General features: G+C 48.9%; 1 protein-coding gene across 4 annotated transcripts in view; it reads left to right on the top strand.

The window, feature by feature from the left end:
• Positions 1-16,478, top strand: part of SEC16B (SEC16 homolog B, endoplasmic reticulum export factor) — a 308,666-nt gene extending 292,188 nt beyond the window's left edge. For 3 of the 4 annotated variants that reach the window (XM_069981715.1, XM_069981717.1, XM_069981713.1), the window contains one exon: positions 16,305-16,478. In XM_069981715.1, coding sequence (XP_069837816.1) covers positions 16,305-16,401 — 97 coding nt within the window. In that variant the 3' untranslated portion in view covers positions 16,402-16,478. The remainder of the gene's footprint in view (positions 1-16,304) is intronic. The other variant, XM_069981716.1, reaches the window with a different exon arrangement.
• The last annotated feature ends 718 nt before the right edge of the window (positions 16,479-17,196 follow it).

Raw genomic sequence — 17,196 nt, 5'->3', positions numbered from 1 at the left:
GCAGGCCAAGACCTTAAAAGTCTCTCAGCAGGTGATACTACTTTTCTGGCTCTTACTAATACTGACTAACCAAAACTAGAACAAATGGCCTGTTCTACCTCTACAAGGAGACTACAGGGAGCTTTCCTATAAGTAGAGAGGACAGAAGGAGGCGGAGTTTGAGCTCTCATAGGCTTGGTAACAGAGGTACCCTTAATAGGAATTGGTTATGGTGTGTTAACACAGCCAGATTTATCCGACAGATCTTTGAAGCCAAAGCCAGGAACAGACTATAAACATGGAACAGGTCATAAAGGAAAGACTGAGATTTCTCCTCTTTTCAAATCCATTTATGGCTTTGGCTTCAAAAAATCTGTCTGTGTAAAAGCTCCATTAGCTAGCCACACTCAGCTGGTGGCAATTAGGATGAAACCTGAGTTTAGTCACTGATACAGTTAACTCTTTGCTTTAGACCTTCAGCTGTGGATGATAGGACCCACCACCCACAGAAAGGGGAGATGTCCCAAGGTTGCGGTGTGTGCTGTGTCGGTGGTGGTGAATAATCACAGAGTCTCTGGTTATAGTTGAGTCCACGGCCGCTTTAACCAGAGGGCACATGGTGCACGTGCACCGGGCCCACTGGTTAAAGGGGCCCCCCGAGCAGGCCGGCCGTTGCTATGTGCGACCAATGCGGTCGCACAGGGCTCCGGCCACCAGCCTGTCAGGGTGGAGCGCCATGGATGGGTAATCTACTTACCCCTCCATGGCGCCCCCTGCAGGGCCCCCCCGTCCGCCGCTGCCCCCGCCCGCTGCTGCTGCGGCGCTTCAGCGCTGCAGCAGCAGCGACACTGACAGAGAGAGCCATTGGCTCCCTCCCTGTCAGTCACTCTTGTGGCCGCACTTCCTGCAGTCACAAGAGGCCGCGCTCTCCCTCTAGCGGCCGACGTCACTGGAGCGTCGGCGCGAGGGTGAGGGGAGTGCAGCCTCTTCTGACCGCAGGAAGTGCGGCCACAGGAGGGAAGAGAAGAGGAACGCGTGGACCCAGGTGAGTAAAAGTGTTTGTTTTTTTCAATGTTGTATGGGAGGGGGAGCTATATACTACGGGGGGGGGGGGGGGGGGGGGGGGGGCGGGGGGGGTTTTAGGGGGAGCACAGGGGGCTATATACTATGGGGGAGGACGGGGCTATATACTATAGGGGAGGACAGGGGGCTATATACTATGGGGGGGCACAGGGGGCTATATACTACAGGGGAGCTATATACTATGGGGGAGCACAGGGGAGCTATATACTATGGGGGAGCACAGGGGGCTATATACTACTGGGGAGCACAGGGGAGCTATATACTTTGGGGGAGCACAGGGGAGCTATATACTATGGGGGAGCACAGGGGGCTATATACTACTGGGGAGCACAGGGGGCTATATACTATGGGGGAGCACAGGGGGGCTATATACTATGGGGGAGCACAGGGGGCTATATACTATGGGGGAGCACAGGGGGCTATATACTATGGGGGAGCACAGGGGAGCTATATACTATGGGGGAGCACAGGGGGCTATATACCACTGGGGAGCACAGGGGGCTATATACTACTGGGGAGCACAGGGAGCTATATACAATGAGGGAGCACAGAGGGCTATATACTATGGGGGAGCACAGGGGAGCTATATACTACTGGGGAGCACAGGGGAGCTATATACTATGGGGGAGCACAGGGGGCTATATACTATGGGGGAGCACAGGGGGCTATATACTATGGGGGAGCACAGGGGGGCTATATACTATTGGGGAGCACAGGGGAGCTATATATTATCGGGGAGCACAGGGGAGCTATATACTATGGGGGAGCACAGGGGGGCTATATACTATGGGGGAGCACAGGGGGCTATATACTATGGGGGAGCACAGGGGAGCTATATACTATTGGGGAGCACAGGGGGCTATATACTATTAGGGAGCACAGGGGAGCTATATACTATGGGGGAGCACAGGGGGGGCTATATACTATGGGGGAGCACGGGGGCTATATACTATGGGGGAGTACAAGGGATATATACTATTGGGGAGCACAGGGGGTTATATACTATGGGGAGCACAGGGGAGCTATATACTATTGGGGAGCACAGGGGAGCTATATACTATTGGGGAGCACAGGGAGCTATATACTATTGGGGAGCACAGGGGTCTATATACTATGGGGGAGAGCACAGGGGGGCTATATATTATGGAGAGCACAGGGGGGCTATATACTATTGGGGAGAGCACAGGGGGCTATATACTATTGGGGGGGAGCACAGGGGGGCTATATACTATTGGGGGAGAGCACAGGGGGCTATATACTATTGTGGGAGAGCATAGGGGTCTATATACTATTGGAGAGCACAGGGGGGCTATATACTATTGTGGGAGAGCACAGGGGGGCTATATACTATTGTGGGAGAGCACAGGGGGGCTATATACTATTGTGGGAGAGCACAGGGGGGCTATATACTATTGTGGGAGAGCACAGGGGTCTATATACTATGGGGGAGAGCACAGGGGGGCTATATATTATGGAGAGCACAGGGGGGCTATATACTATTGGGGAGAGCACAGGGGGCTATATACTATTGGGGGGGAGCACAGGGGGGCTATATACTATTGGGGGAGAGCACAGGGGGGCTATATACTGTTGTGGGAGAGCATAGGGGTCTATATACTGTTGGAGAGCACAGGGGGGCTATATACTATTGGGGGAGAGCACAGGGGGGCTATATATTATTGTGGGAGAGCACAGGGGGGGCTATATACTACTGGGGAGAGTGCACAGGGGGGCTATATACTAATGGGGGAGCGCACAGCAGGATTGTATATAACTAGAGGAGCACATGAGGGTCTATATACTACAGGGACACCTTAAAACTATGGAGGCACAGAGGGGTGTAACTATGTAGGGGTACAGAGGGGTGTAACTACTGTATAGGGGTACAAGGGACCTAACTACTGTATGTGTTGGAGCCTTAAATATTTGTCTGGCAGATTCTGGAGAGAAGATTCACAGCCAGGAGAAGACTTCAAGGTGGCCCAGGCTGGATGGAGAGAAAAAGAAAAGGTGACAGACTCTGATTGGAGAAGACGCCCCCGGTGAGTCACTGGATGTAACTGCACTCTGTTATAGGGTTGTAGTGTTAGGGGTCATGATGTGGCGGTATTATGTAATGGTATCATTGGTGATATCTTTCTGTTTTGTTCAGTGCAGTTTTTATGTAATATGTAATCACTGTATGGTGGAAATAGTGTTATAAGGTAACTACTGTATGTATTGGGGCTCTTGATACAGTGTGGGGGCAAATTCAGTACATTATACCATGGGCCGTAAGGGAAGGGGGGGCCCACTCCTGAGGGCTGTGTACTTGGCCCACCAATGTATTAAAACGGCCTTGGTTGAGTCAGTTTACTACTTGTAAATGTGCAGCAGGTAACACAGAAGGGACAGGATAAAGTTCCTTTAGATAAAGTCTCTGAGACACATGACAAAGTTCCAATAAACACTTGACAATAGAACGACCAGATCTGTAGTAGAAGTGCAGTGTAGGAGATAGTCGTGTTGTTTGAGTTGTACTGAGTAATACAAGAGGTAGAGTAGCAAAGAGGAGGATGCAGTGAGAGTCTCAACCCATGTAGTTGGTAAGACTTGACAAAGCGCTGAGGCGCGAAACAGTTGTCTGCTACACGCTCCCGCACCCTTGCCACCGCTCCCTCCCTGTGATGTCTGAATAAACGCACAAAGAGATCCCTTCATCCGGTGAGTGCTTGGACTTATTTTCTATTTTATACACCGTACTGCCCTTGTCTCTGTTCGAGCACCGCGGCTACTTACCAGTGCAGTTTATTAGCCCTTAACCCGACTCCAGCGCACAGCTACTGATTGAGCAGTATTCAGACAGTGCCGGCACCTGTATCTTCCTGAAGCACTCAACCCATGTAGTACTGTGCTCTGCCAGGATGTTGGAGAATGAGGTAGAATACTTAGAAGAAGAAGTAGAAGAATAAGAAGAACACCTGTACCAGTGTATTGACCTTTGACTTCAGTCTTCACACCACCTTATGCCCACTAGACTCGGCTGAACCTTCCTAATGGGTGACACAGGCCCCAGACCTTGTTACCTGGGATGAGCAGAATGCTGAGGGATCCCTGCTGACACCCGGACTGCGAGACAGAGTTCCTAGGCTTATCGCAACTTTGCTCTATCCGGATCAGTTACTGGCTCTGTGGCTCTATTGCAGATACTGTCCTGCTCTGTTACTTCTCCTTGTCCACAGCGTGGGTTGAGGTTGTCTCTGGCTAGTCTGGGTGACGTGGAGGACACTTGGTTATTATTCCTGCAATGTCGGATGTTTTGCTGCTTGTAGAACATGTTCAGCCATTAGTTTCCCTGTACTGCTGATACATGGGGATTGTCGTCTTCTCTGACATCATACATCAAATGTAAACTTTACAATTGTTCAGTCTTTTTTTTTCTGTGTTTGGGTCAGACATTGCTCAGGTGACTAATATTGCATCCCAGTGGGGTCCCATTGGTCGGTGTAGGTAGCAGTCATACAGTAACGGGTCCCATTGGTCAGTGTGGGTAGCAATTGTACAGTAATGGGTCCTGCTGGTCGGTGTGGGCAGCAGTTGTACAGTAATGGGTCCCGTTGGTTGGTGTGGGTAGCAGTCATACAGTAATGGGTCCCGTTGGTCGGTGTGGGTAACAGTCGTACAGTAATGGGTCCTGTTGGTCGGTGTGGGCAGCAGTTGTACAGTAATGGGTCCCGTTGGTTGGTGTGGGTAGCAGTCGTACAGTAATGGGTCCTGTTGGTCGGTGTGGGTAACAGTCGTACAGTAATGGGTCCTGTTGGTCGATGTGCGTAGTAGTCGTACAGTAATGGGTCCCGTTGGTCGGTGTGGGTAGCAGTCGTACAGTAATGGGTCCTGTTGGTCGGTGTGGGTAACAGTCGTACAGTAATGGGTCCCATTGGTCGATGTGCGTAGTAGTCGTACAGTAATGGGTCCCGTTGGTCAGTGTGGGTAGCAGTCGTACAGTAATGGGTCCTGTTGGTCGGTGTGGGTAGCAGTCGTACAGTAATGGGTCCCATTGGTCGATGTGCGAAGTAGTCGTACAGTAATGGGTCCCGTTGGTCGGTGTGGGTAGCAGTCGTACAGTAATGGGTCCTGTTGGTCGGTGTGGGTAACAGTCGTACAGTAATGGGTCCCATTGGTCGATGTGCGTAGCAGTCGTACAGTAATGGGTCCCGTTGGTCGGTGTGGGTAGCAGTCGTACAGTAATGGGTCCCGTTGGTCGATGTGGGTAACAGTCGTACAGTAATGGGTCCCATTGGTCGATGTGCGTAGTAGTCGTACAGTAATGGGTCCCGTTGGTCGGTGTGGGTAGCAGTTGTACAGTAGTGCACCACCACTAAAGTTTGTGCCCCCCGCCTTCCAGATGTTGCCGTTGCGGTCAGGGAGCTGTTCCTCTGGCTCCGGTTATTGACACGGTCGGCCATATGGCTGCAGATCAGATTCTCAATTGCTTTCACCTTGTTTTAATTTGCTTTGCATCCCCAGAAGCCGATGGCTCCATAATGAATAGATGATAATTAATCTCTTATTTACATTATATGGCGGCACAAACACGGGAGATGTGTGACCGTTCTCGTACCTCGACGCCGAGCTTTAATGATTCCTGAGCATTTACAAGACAATAAATGGTGATTTTATGTGCGGATGAGAAATGTGCAGTGATGGCCAATATTGTAAATGTTAATCACTAGATGTGCAAACAGCAATAGGAAATCAGGCGAAAGCAATCAGATTACCCGGGGGGAGGAGGGGCGGCATCACTGGCCCCATCCATCACTGGGAAAAGGGGCGGCATCACTGGCCCCATCCATCACCGGGGGAGGGGCGGCATCACTGGCTCCATCCATCACCCCGGGGGGTGGCATCACTGGCTCCATCCATCACCCCGGGGGGAGGGACGGCATCACTGGCTCCATCCATCACCCCGGGGGGAGGGGCGGCATTAATGGCTCCATCCATCACCCCGGGGGGAGGGGCGGCATCACTGGCTCCATCCATCACTGGGGGGAGGGACGACATCATTGGATCCATCCATTACCGGGGGAGGGGCGGCAACACTGGCTCCATCCATCACTGGGGGGAGGGGCGGCATATCTGGCTCCATCCATCACCGGGGGAGGGGGCGGCATCACTGGCTCCATCCATTACCCCGGGGGGAGGGGCAGCATCACTGGCTCCATCCATCACCGGGGGAGGGGCGGCAACACTGGCTCCATTCATCACCGGGGGGAGGGACGGCATCACTGGCTCCATCCATCACTGGGGGAGGGGCGGCATCACTGGCTCCATCCATCACCCCGGGGGGGAAATCACTGGCTCCGTCCATTACCCCGGGGGGAGGGGCAGCATCACTGGCTCCATCCATCACCCCGGGGGGAGGGGGGGAAATCACTGGCTCCATCCATCACCCCAGGGGGAGGGGTCATCTGGTGTCACTGACAGATAGCGGCTCCTCTACAATAGGCCAGGGTTTTGTGTATCCAGTTGTTGGTAAAAACTGAAACTATCAGGACTGAAGGGGTTAAGTCTCAGGAAATCGCTGAGCTGGTGTGAGTAGCCCCCCCTCCAGAAGGAAGAGCGCCCGCTCCCTGGTGCCCGTTAGCACTCAGAAAAGAATTTTCATTTAAATCAATGGGTGTCAGAAAGTTGTACAGATCTGTAATTTACTTCTATTAAAAAATCTCCAGTCTTCCAGTACTTATCAACTGCTATGTGTCCTGCAGGAAGTGCTGTGTTCTGTCCAGTCTTCCAGTAGTTATCAGCTGCTGTATGTCCTGCAGGAAGTGGCGTATTCTCTCCAGTCTGACACAGTGCTCTCTACTGCCACCTCTGTCCATGTCAGGAACTGTCCAAAGCAGGAGAGGTTTTCTATGGGGATTTGCTGCTCCAAAATCAGGAAACATCAGAGTGAATTATAATCTTTTCCGCTCTTCTATCTAATGTTTAGCGTCTGTGGATGTACAAACATAACTAGAGATGAGCGACCCTGGAGCATGCTGGAGTCCATCCGAACCCGATCGTTCGGCATTTGATTAGCGGCGGCTGCTGAACTTGGATAAAGCTCTAAGGTTGTCTGGAAAACATGGATACAGCCAATAACTATATCCAATAACTATATCCAATAACTACAACCAATAACTATATCCAATAACTATATCCAATAACTACAGCCAATAACTATATCCAATAACTACAGCCAATAACTATATCCAATAACTACAGCCAATGACTATATCCAATAACTATATCCAATGACTACAGCCAATAACTATATCCAATAACTACAGCCAATGACTATATCCAATAACTACAGCCAATAACTATATCCAATAACTACAGCCAATAACTATATCCAATAACTACAGCCAATGACTAAATCCAATAACTATATCCAATAACTACAGCCAATAACTATATCCAATAACTACAGCCAATGACTATATCCAATAACTACAGCCAATAACTATATCCAATAACTATATCCAATAACTACAACCAATAACTACAGCCAATAACTATATCCAATAACTATATCCAATAACTACAGCCAATAACTATATCCAATAACTACAGCCAAAAACTACATCGAATAACAACATCCAATAACTACAGCCAATAACTATATCCAATAACTATATCCAATAACTACATCCAATAACTATATCCAATAACTACAGCCAATAACTACAGCCAATAACTACAGCCAATAACTACAGCCAATAACTACAGCCAATGACTATATCCAATAACTATATCCAATAACTACATCCAATAACTACAGCCAATAACTACATCCAATAACTACATCCAATAACTATATCCAATAACTACAGCCAATGACTATATCCAATAACTACAGCCAATGACTATATCCAATAACTACAGCCAATAACTACAGCCAATAACTACAGCCAATGACTATATCCAATAACTATATCCAATAACTACATCCAATAACTACAGCCAATGACTATATCCAATAACTACAGCCAATAACTACAGCCAATGACTATATCCAATAACTACAGCCAATAACTACAGCCAATGACTATATTCAATAACTACATCCAATAACTACAGCCAATGACTATATCCAATAACTATATCCAATAACTATATCCAATGACTATATCCAATGACTAAATCCAATAACTACAGCCAATAACTATATCTAATAACTATATCCAATAACTACAACCAATAACTATATCCAATAACTATATCCAATAACTACAGCCAATAACTATATCCAATAACTACAGCCAATAACTACATCCAATAACTACAGCCAATAACTATATCCAATAACTACAGCCAATGACTATATCCAATAACTACAGCCAATAACTATATCCAATAACTACAGCCAATGACTATATCCAATAACTATATCCAATAACTACAGCCAATAACTATATCCAATAACTACAGCCAATGACTATATCCAATAACTACAGCCAATAACTATATCCAATAACTATATTCAATAACTACAACCAATAACTACAGCCAATAACTATATCCAATAACTATATCCAATAACTACAGCCAATAACTATATCCAATAACTACAGCCAATAACTACAGCCAAAAACTACATCGAATAACAACATCCAATAACTATATCCAATAACTATATCCAATAACTACATCCAATAACTACAGCCAATAACTACAGCCAATAACTATATCCAATAACTACAGCCAATAACTACAGCCAATAACTACAGCCAATGACTATATCCAATAACTATATCCAATAACTACATCCAATAACTACAGCCAATAACTACAGCCAATGACTATATTTAATAACTACATCCAATAACTACAGCCAATAACTACAGCCAATAACTATATCCAATAACTACAGCCAATAACTACAGCCAATAACTACAGCCAATGACTATTTCCAATAACTATATCCAATAACTACATCCAATAACTACAGCCAATGACTATATCCAATAACTACAGCCAATAACTACAGCCAATGACTATATTCAATAACTACATCCAATAACTACAGCCAATGACTATATCCAATAACTATATCCAATAACTACAGCCAATGACTATATCCAATAACTACAGCCAATAACTATATCCAATAACTACAGCCAATAACTATATCCAATAACTATATCCAATAACTACAGCCAATAACTATATCCAATAACTACAGCCAATAACTACAGCCAAAAACTACATCGAATAACAACATCCAATAACTACAGCCAATAACTACAGCCAATAACTATATCCAATAACTATATCCAATAACTACATCCAATAACTACATCCAATAACTACAGCCAATAACTACATCCAATAACTATATCCAATAACTACATCCAATAACTACAGCCAATAACTACAGCCAATGACTATATCCAATAACTATATCCAATAACTACATCCAATAACTACAGCCAATGACTATATCCAATAACTACAGCCAATGACTATATTCAATAACTACATCCAATAACTACAGCCAATGACTATATCCAATAACTATATCCAATAACTATATCCAATGACTATATCCAATGACTAAATCCAATAACTACAGCCAATGACTATATCCAATAACTATATCCAATAACTATATCCAATGACTATATCCAATAACTACAGCCAATGACTATATCCAATAACTACATCCAATAACTATATCCAATAACTACAGCCAATAACTATATCCAATAACTACAGCCAATAACTATATCCAATAACTACAGCCAATAACTACAGCCAATAACTATATCCAATAACTACAGCCAATGACTATATCCAATAACTATATCCAATAACTACAGCCAATAACTATATCCAATAACTATATCCAATAACTACATCCAATAACTATATCCAATGACTATATCCAATAACTATATCCAATAACTACAGCCAATAACTATATCCAATAACTATATCCAATAACTACAGCCAATGACTTTATCCATGATTTCCACATCGCCTTAGGGCTTTATCCAACTTCAGCAGCCGCCGCTAATCAAATGCCGAAAGTTCGGGTTTGGATGGACTCCAGCTGCTCCAGGTTCGCTTATCTCTTAACACGACCAGCGGTATTTGCCGCCATTACAGTGTCCCTATGGAGCCGTATACACAGTGGTTCCTCGGTACCAAGAGTAACTTGGATTAAGAGCTCACAGGTTTTCAAAATAGTGACTTGGTGTAAGAGCATTGCTTTGGTGTAAGAGCTCCCTGTACTGGGGGAGGGGCATGGTCTGCATAGTGGGGTCTACAGCCCTGTACTCTGACCCAGGAAGTCTCCCTCACCTTCCAAATCATAGCAGATCCACTTCAGGCTGGGACTTATATCAGGGGACAGGACTGTGGGGGTAATCTCTCCATAGCTGTAACCCCTCTCTCCCCGGACAGAGAGTGCTGCATGTAAGTGCCCACATCTGTCCTGCTCCCTGCAGTCTCTGTCATTATTACTGGAGCAGCCATCTTGCCTGAGCCTTTAGGGATTGGTTTTCCAGCATTGACATAAACACAATAACCTAGTCAGCCCATTTGTTTCCTATCACCATCCATGGCCCACGTGTTCTGTATCACCATCCACGGCCCACGTGTTCTGTATCACCATCCCTGGCCCATTTGTTCTGTATCACCATCCATGGCCCACGTGTTCTGTATCACCAGCCATGGCCCACGTGTTCTGTATCACCATCCCTGGCCCATGTGTTCTGTATCACCATCCATGGCCCACGTGTTCTGTATCACCATCCCTGGCCCACATGTTCTGTATCATCAGCCATGGCCCACGTGTTCTGTATCACCATCCCTGGCCCATGTGTTCTGTATCACCATCCATGGCCCATGTGTTCTGTATCACCATCCATGGCCCACGTGTTCTGTATCACCATCCATGGCCCACGTGTTCTGTATCATCAGCCATGGCCCACGTGTTCTGTATCATCAGCCATGGCCCACGTGTTCTGTATCACCAGCCATGGCCCACGTGTTCTGTATCACCATCCATGGCCCACGTGTTCTGTATCACCATCCATGTCCCACGTGTTCTGTATCACCATCCATGGCCCACGTGTTCTGTATCATCAGCCATGGCCCACGTGTTCTGTATCACCATCCCTGGCCCACGTGTTCTGTATCACCATCCACTGCCCACGTGTTCTGTATCACCATCCACAGCCCACGTGTGCTGTATCACCATCCACAGCCCACATGTTCTGTATCACCATCCCTGGCCCACGTGTTCTGTATCACCATCCACAGCCCACGTGTTCTGTATCACCATCCCTGGCCCACGTGTTCTGTATCACCATCCATGGCCCACGTGTTCTGTATCACCATCCATGGCCCACGTGTTCTGTATCACCATCCACTGCCCACGTGTTCTGTATCATCAGCCATGGCCCACGTGTTCTGTATCACCATCCCTGGCCCACGTGTTCTGTATCACCATCCATGGCCCACGTGTTCTGTATCACCATCCATGGCCCACGTGTTCTGTATCACCAGCCATGGCCCACGTGTTCTGTATCATCAGCCATGGCCCACGTGTTCTGTATCACCATCCATGGCCCACGTGTTCTGTATCACCATCCATGGCCCACGTGTTCTGTATCACCATCCCTGGCCCACGTGTTCTGTATCATCAGCCATGGCCCACGTGTTCTGTATCACCATCCCTGGCCCACGTGTTCTGTATCACCATCCATGGCCCACGTGTTCTGTATCACCATCCATGGCCCACGTGTTCTGTATCACCATCCCTGGCCCACGTGTTCTGTATCACCAGCCATAGCCCACGTGTTCTGTATCATCAGCCATGGCCCACGTGTTCTGTATCATCAGCCATGGCCCACGTGTTCTGTATCACCATCCCTGGCCCACGTGTTCTGTATCACCATCCCTGGCCCACGTGTTCTGTATCACCATCCCTGGCCCACGTGTTCTGTATCATCAGCCATGGCCCACGTGTTCTGTATCACCATCCATGGCCCACGTGTTCTGTATCATCAGCCATGGCCCACGTGTTCTGTATCATCAGCCATGGCCCACGTGTTCTGTATCACCAGCCATAGCCCACGTGTTCTGTATCATCAGCCATGGCCCACGTGTTCTGTATCATCAGCCATGGCCCACGTGTTCTGTATCACCATCCCTGGCCCACGTGTTCTGTATCACCATCCCTGGCCCACGTGTTCTGTATCATCAGCCATGGCCCACGTGTTCTGTATCACCATCCATGGCCCACGTGTTCTGTATCATCAGCCATGGCCCACGTGTTCTGTATCATCAGCCATGGCCCACGTGTTCTGTATCACCATCCATGGCCCACGTGTTCTGTATCATCAGCCATGGCCCACGTGTTCTGTATCACCATCCATGGCCCACGTGTTCTGTATCACCATCCATGGCCCACGTGTTCTGTACTCGGCTGCTGACACATGGTCCAGGGTTGGTGTGGCACTTGTGGACAGTCAATAGACTTGTGATGGTTATTTTTAAAGGATTTCTTCTGGTTTCCCTTGGGCCCCTAAGCTGCAGACTGAACTACAAATAAAAGAATTGGATAATTTGACTCTACAGCCGTCATATACGATAAGGGGATCGGTCCTAGCTTCCACCCTTTCATGCTTCTCTTTACTTCAGTAATGTCTATAGAAATATCTGGAAACAAGCTGTGCTTTGACTCCTTGGCCCCCTACAATGCTGCCCAGCCCGGGGCTCCATCATCAGTGTGCCGGCAGCTGCTCCACCGCTTCTTGTCTCTCCGAGCTTCATAGTCTAAGAAACCGCAAGAATACAAGTAGTAAAAATAAGTAACATAAGGTGAAAGACTGAGCAATAAAGACACAAAAAACAAGTACAGACGCCCATCTGAATTATCACAATCAAATTTTCATCCAGATGTATGGACATCTCATTGTATCCGTACTGCGCCTGCCAGTGTGCCGGTACTGTACCTGCTGGACGTTCTGGTCCCCCCCACACTGTCCTCCATGCCCCTGCCAGTGTGCCAGCACTGTATCTGCTGGACGTTCCTGTCCCCTCACACTGTCCTCCATGCCCCTGCCAGTGTGCCGGCACTGTACCTGCTGGACGTTCCTGTCCCCTCACACTGTCCTCCATGCCCCTGCCAGTGTGCCGGTACTGTGCGTGCTGGATGTTCCTTTCCTCTCACACTGTCCTCCGTGCCCCTGCCAGTGTGCCGGTACTGTACCTGCTGAATGTTCTGGTCCCCCCCACACTGTCCTCCATGCCCCTGCCAGTGTGCCGATACTGTACCTGCTGGACGTTCCTCTCCCCTCACACTGTCCTCCATGCCCCTGCCAGTGTGCCGGCACTGTACCGGCTAGACGTTCTGGTCCCCCCCACACTGTCCTCCATGCCCCTGCCAGTGTGCCGGTACTGTACCTGCTGGACGTTCCTGTCCCCTCACACTGTCCTCCATGCCCCTGCCAGTGTGCCGGCACTGTACCTGCTGGACGTTCCTTTCCTCTCACACTGTCCTCCATGCCCCTGCCAGTGTGCCGGTACTGTACCTGCTGGACGTTCTGGTCCCCCCCACACTGTCCTCCATGCCCCTGCCAGTGTGCCGGTACTGTACCTGCTGGACGTTCCTGTCCCCTCACACTGTCCTCCATGCCCCTGCCAGTGTGCCGACACTGTACCTGCTGGACGTTCCTTTCCTCTCACACTGTCCTCCATGCCCCTGCCAGTGTGCCGGCACTGTACCTGCTGAACGTTCCTGTCCCCTCACACTGTCCTCCATGCCCCTGCTAGTGTGCCGGCACTGTACCTGCTGGACGTTCTGGTCCCCCCCACACTGTCCTCCATGCCCCTGCCAGTGTGCCGGTACTGTACCTGCTGGACGTTCCTGTCCCCTCACACTGTCCTCCATGCCCCTGCCAGTGTGCTGGCACTGTACCTGCTGGACGTTCCTTTCCTCTCACACTGTCCTCCATGCCCCTGCCAGTGTGCCGGTACTGTACCTGCTGGACGTTCTGGTCCCCCCCACACTGTCCTCCATGCCCCTGCCAGTGTGCCGGTACTGTACCTGCTGGACGTTCCTGTCCCCTCACACTGTCCTCCATGCCCCTGCCAGTGTGCCGGTACTGTACCTGCTGGACGTTCCTGTCCCCTCACACTGTCCTCCATGCCCCTGCCAGTGTGCCGGTACTGTACCTGCCGGACGTTCCTGTCCCCTCACACTGTTCTCCATGCCCCTGCCAGTGTGCCGACACTGTACCTGCTGGACGTTCCTTTCCTCTCACACTGTCCTCCATGCCCCTGCCAGTGTGCCGACACTGTACCTGCTGGACGTTCTGGTCCCCCCCACACTGTTCTCCATGCCCCTGCCAGTGTGCCGGTACTGTACTTGCTGGACGTTCCTTTCCTCTCACACTGTCCTCCATGCCCCTGCCAGTGTGCCGGCACTGTACCTGCTGGACGTTCCTGTCCCCTCACACTGTCCTCCATGCCCCTGCCAGTGTGCCGACACTGTACCGGCTGGATGTTCTGGTCCCCCCCCCCCCCCCACTGTCCTCCATGCCCCTGCTAGTGTGCCGGCACTGTACCGGCTGGATGTTCTGGTCCCCCCCCCCCCCCCCCCCACTGTCCTCCATGCCCCTGCTAGTGTGCCGGCACTGTACCGGCTGGATGTTCTGGTCCCCCCCACACACACACACACTGTCCTCCATGCCCCTGCCAGTGTGCTGGCACTGTACCTGCTGGACGTTCTGGTCCCCCCCACACTTCCGGGAGGCAATAGTGACCATGTAAATGTTGTGCATTATGCCTTCTTATACTTTTCTGGATTGAACATACTGCACATTCTGTTGGTTCATCCATAGAATATCAGCCCTCCATCAGTCTGTATCACTCCCCTCCCCCCCCCCCCACACACACACCATAACCCCCGCTACTAGCGTGAAGCCAGGAACCGACTATAAACAGGTGATAAAGGAAAGACTGAGATTTCTCCTCTTTTCAAATCCATTCCTGTCTTTGGCTTCAAAAATCTGTCAGATAATTTGTCTGTGTACACGCACCATTAGTAGCAGTGGTTAAAGTGTGTGTCGGGGGGGGGGGGGGGGCGACCAATACAGAACCCCCATTGCAGATGATCGTTTATTTACAACATTTACGAATGTAGGGAATGTAAGGACTGTAGGGACTGTAGGGAATGTAAGGACTTTAGGGACTGTAGGGAATGTAAGGACTGCTGCTGTCTCACAAATTAACCTCTTCCTGACGAGGCTCCTTAGTAGAACATCATTGTGCTGTCACATAACCTGGCAGCGGCTTCTGACATCGTGCTCGGCAGCTGAGCCATGTCCTCATGGGCGGTGACCTCCAGTGATGCTAGAAATGCGTTGTACAAATCTAAGAAGCCTCATAATATGACCCCAAGTATGGTCCATAGGCGAGAAATGTACCGCTCATCTGTGGTATAATAATCTGCCGTGTCCGATAGTGGGATCGGGGACCCCCCACACTGACCCTCTGCACCTCACTATCCACAAACCCAGAAGCTATCCAGATCTCCCTGCCAGGAACCCAGGGCTGCACCAGACACTTATACTACTAACTACCCGACTGAAGGAGGGGGCAATATCCCCAAACAATGGCGCATCAGTGGGGGTGGGTATATAGATATATTACAATAAATATCTGTATACTCCTCTCAGTGATGTCACAGGAAGATAGTCCCAGCATATCTGCAACCTCTGGGGCTCATTGGGTGATGGAGATGCATGGATGTCCCATTGCTGCTGATGGGTCCTCTTCCTCCAGCTCTTACTGATGATCACACCATGGTGCACAGAATCAGCCTCCATCTTCCTCTGGCGGCTGAAAGCATAGTCCCTTCTTATATACCCTGCAGTCAGCTGTGCGGCCATCCTACTGCAGAGATTCCTGTCCTGAGAAGCAGACACGACCGATCTGTATCGCTCTCCATCCCACGCAGGTCACTATGCAGAGGCCGGACTGTGAGGTGACAGACTGAGCACGTGCGTCCTACACACTGCAGCTTACTAGATGGACGTGCACATTGCTCTATACGCTCAACACCAGATGGCGCCATACTCTGTAGGAACATGTCAGAGCTCTTCACTGGATATGTTTTGTAACTATGTAAATAGCAAACTTTATCTTTTTATTATCTATACAATTAATATGAAATTTAATGAGGATACAACCCCTTTGTCTTCTAGTTCTTCCAAGATACTGGTCAAGCCACAAACAAGCTTAGCCGCCCTCCACGAGGACGATATCCACCTCAGCACCGATGACCAAAGACCTCGAGAATGACCACTCAGGGAGAGCCATACCAACAATCCAAGCAAAAACACTTTGGGAGAGATTTATCAAACTGCCGTGGAGTAGAACTGTCTTAGTTGCCCCTAACAACCAATCAGAGTCCACCTTTCATTTTTCAAAGAATCTGTGAGGAATGGAAGGTGGAATCTGATTGGTTGCCGGGGGCGACTGAGGCAATTCTACTTTACACCAGTTAGATAAATCTCCCCCTTTCTGTATAGGACTTTATTTTTTCAGTTTATTTCTCTTATACAGTGTTTGCAAGTTGCTGTGTGACTTCTGTTTTCACTCTGCAGACTGCCTTGTATCTGCTGCAGACTGCCTTGTATCTGCTCTCCTCTCTATACCTATACACAGCCTGTATAGTTCTCCCCTGCCTTGTATCTGCTCTCCTCTCTATACTTATACACAGCCTGTATGGTTCTCCCCTGCCTTGTATCTGCTCTCCTCTCTATACTTGTACATAGCCTATATAGTTCTCCCCTGCAGACTGCCTTGTATCTGCTCTCCTGTCTATACTTGTACACAGCCTATGTGGTTCTCACCTGCAGACTGCCTTGTATCTGCTTTCCTCTCTATACTTGTACACAGCCTATATAGTTCTCCCCTGCCTTGTATCTGCCCTTCTCTTTATACTTGTACACAGTCTATATAGTTCTCCCCTGCAGACTGCCTTGTATCTGCTCTCCTCTCTATACTTGTACACAGCCTATGTCGTTCTCCCCTGCAGACTGCCTTGTATCTGTTCTCCTCTCTATATACTTGTACACAGCCTATATAGTTCTC

The sequence above is a fragment of the Dendropsophus ebraccatus genome, chromosome 8 (genome assembly GCF_027789765.1).
Source record: "Dendropsophus ebraccatus isolate aDenEbr1 chromosome 8, aDenEbr1.pat, whole genome shotgun sequence".
Classification (NCBI taxonomy): domain Eukaryota; kingdom Metazoa; phylum Chordata; class Amphibia; order Anura; family Hylidae; genus Dendropsophus; species Dendropsophus ebraccatus.
The sequence above is the reverse complement of the archived record's forward strand: the minus strand, read 5'-3'. Positions and strand labels throughout refer to the sequence as shown.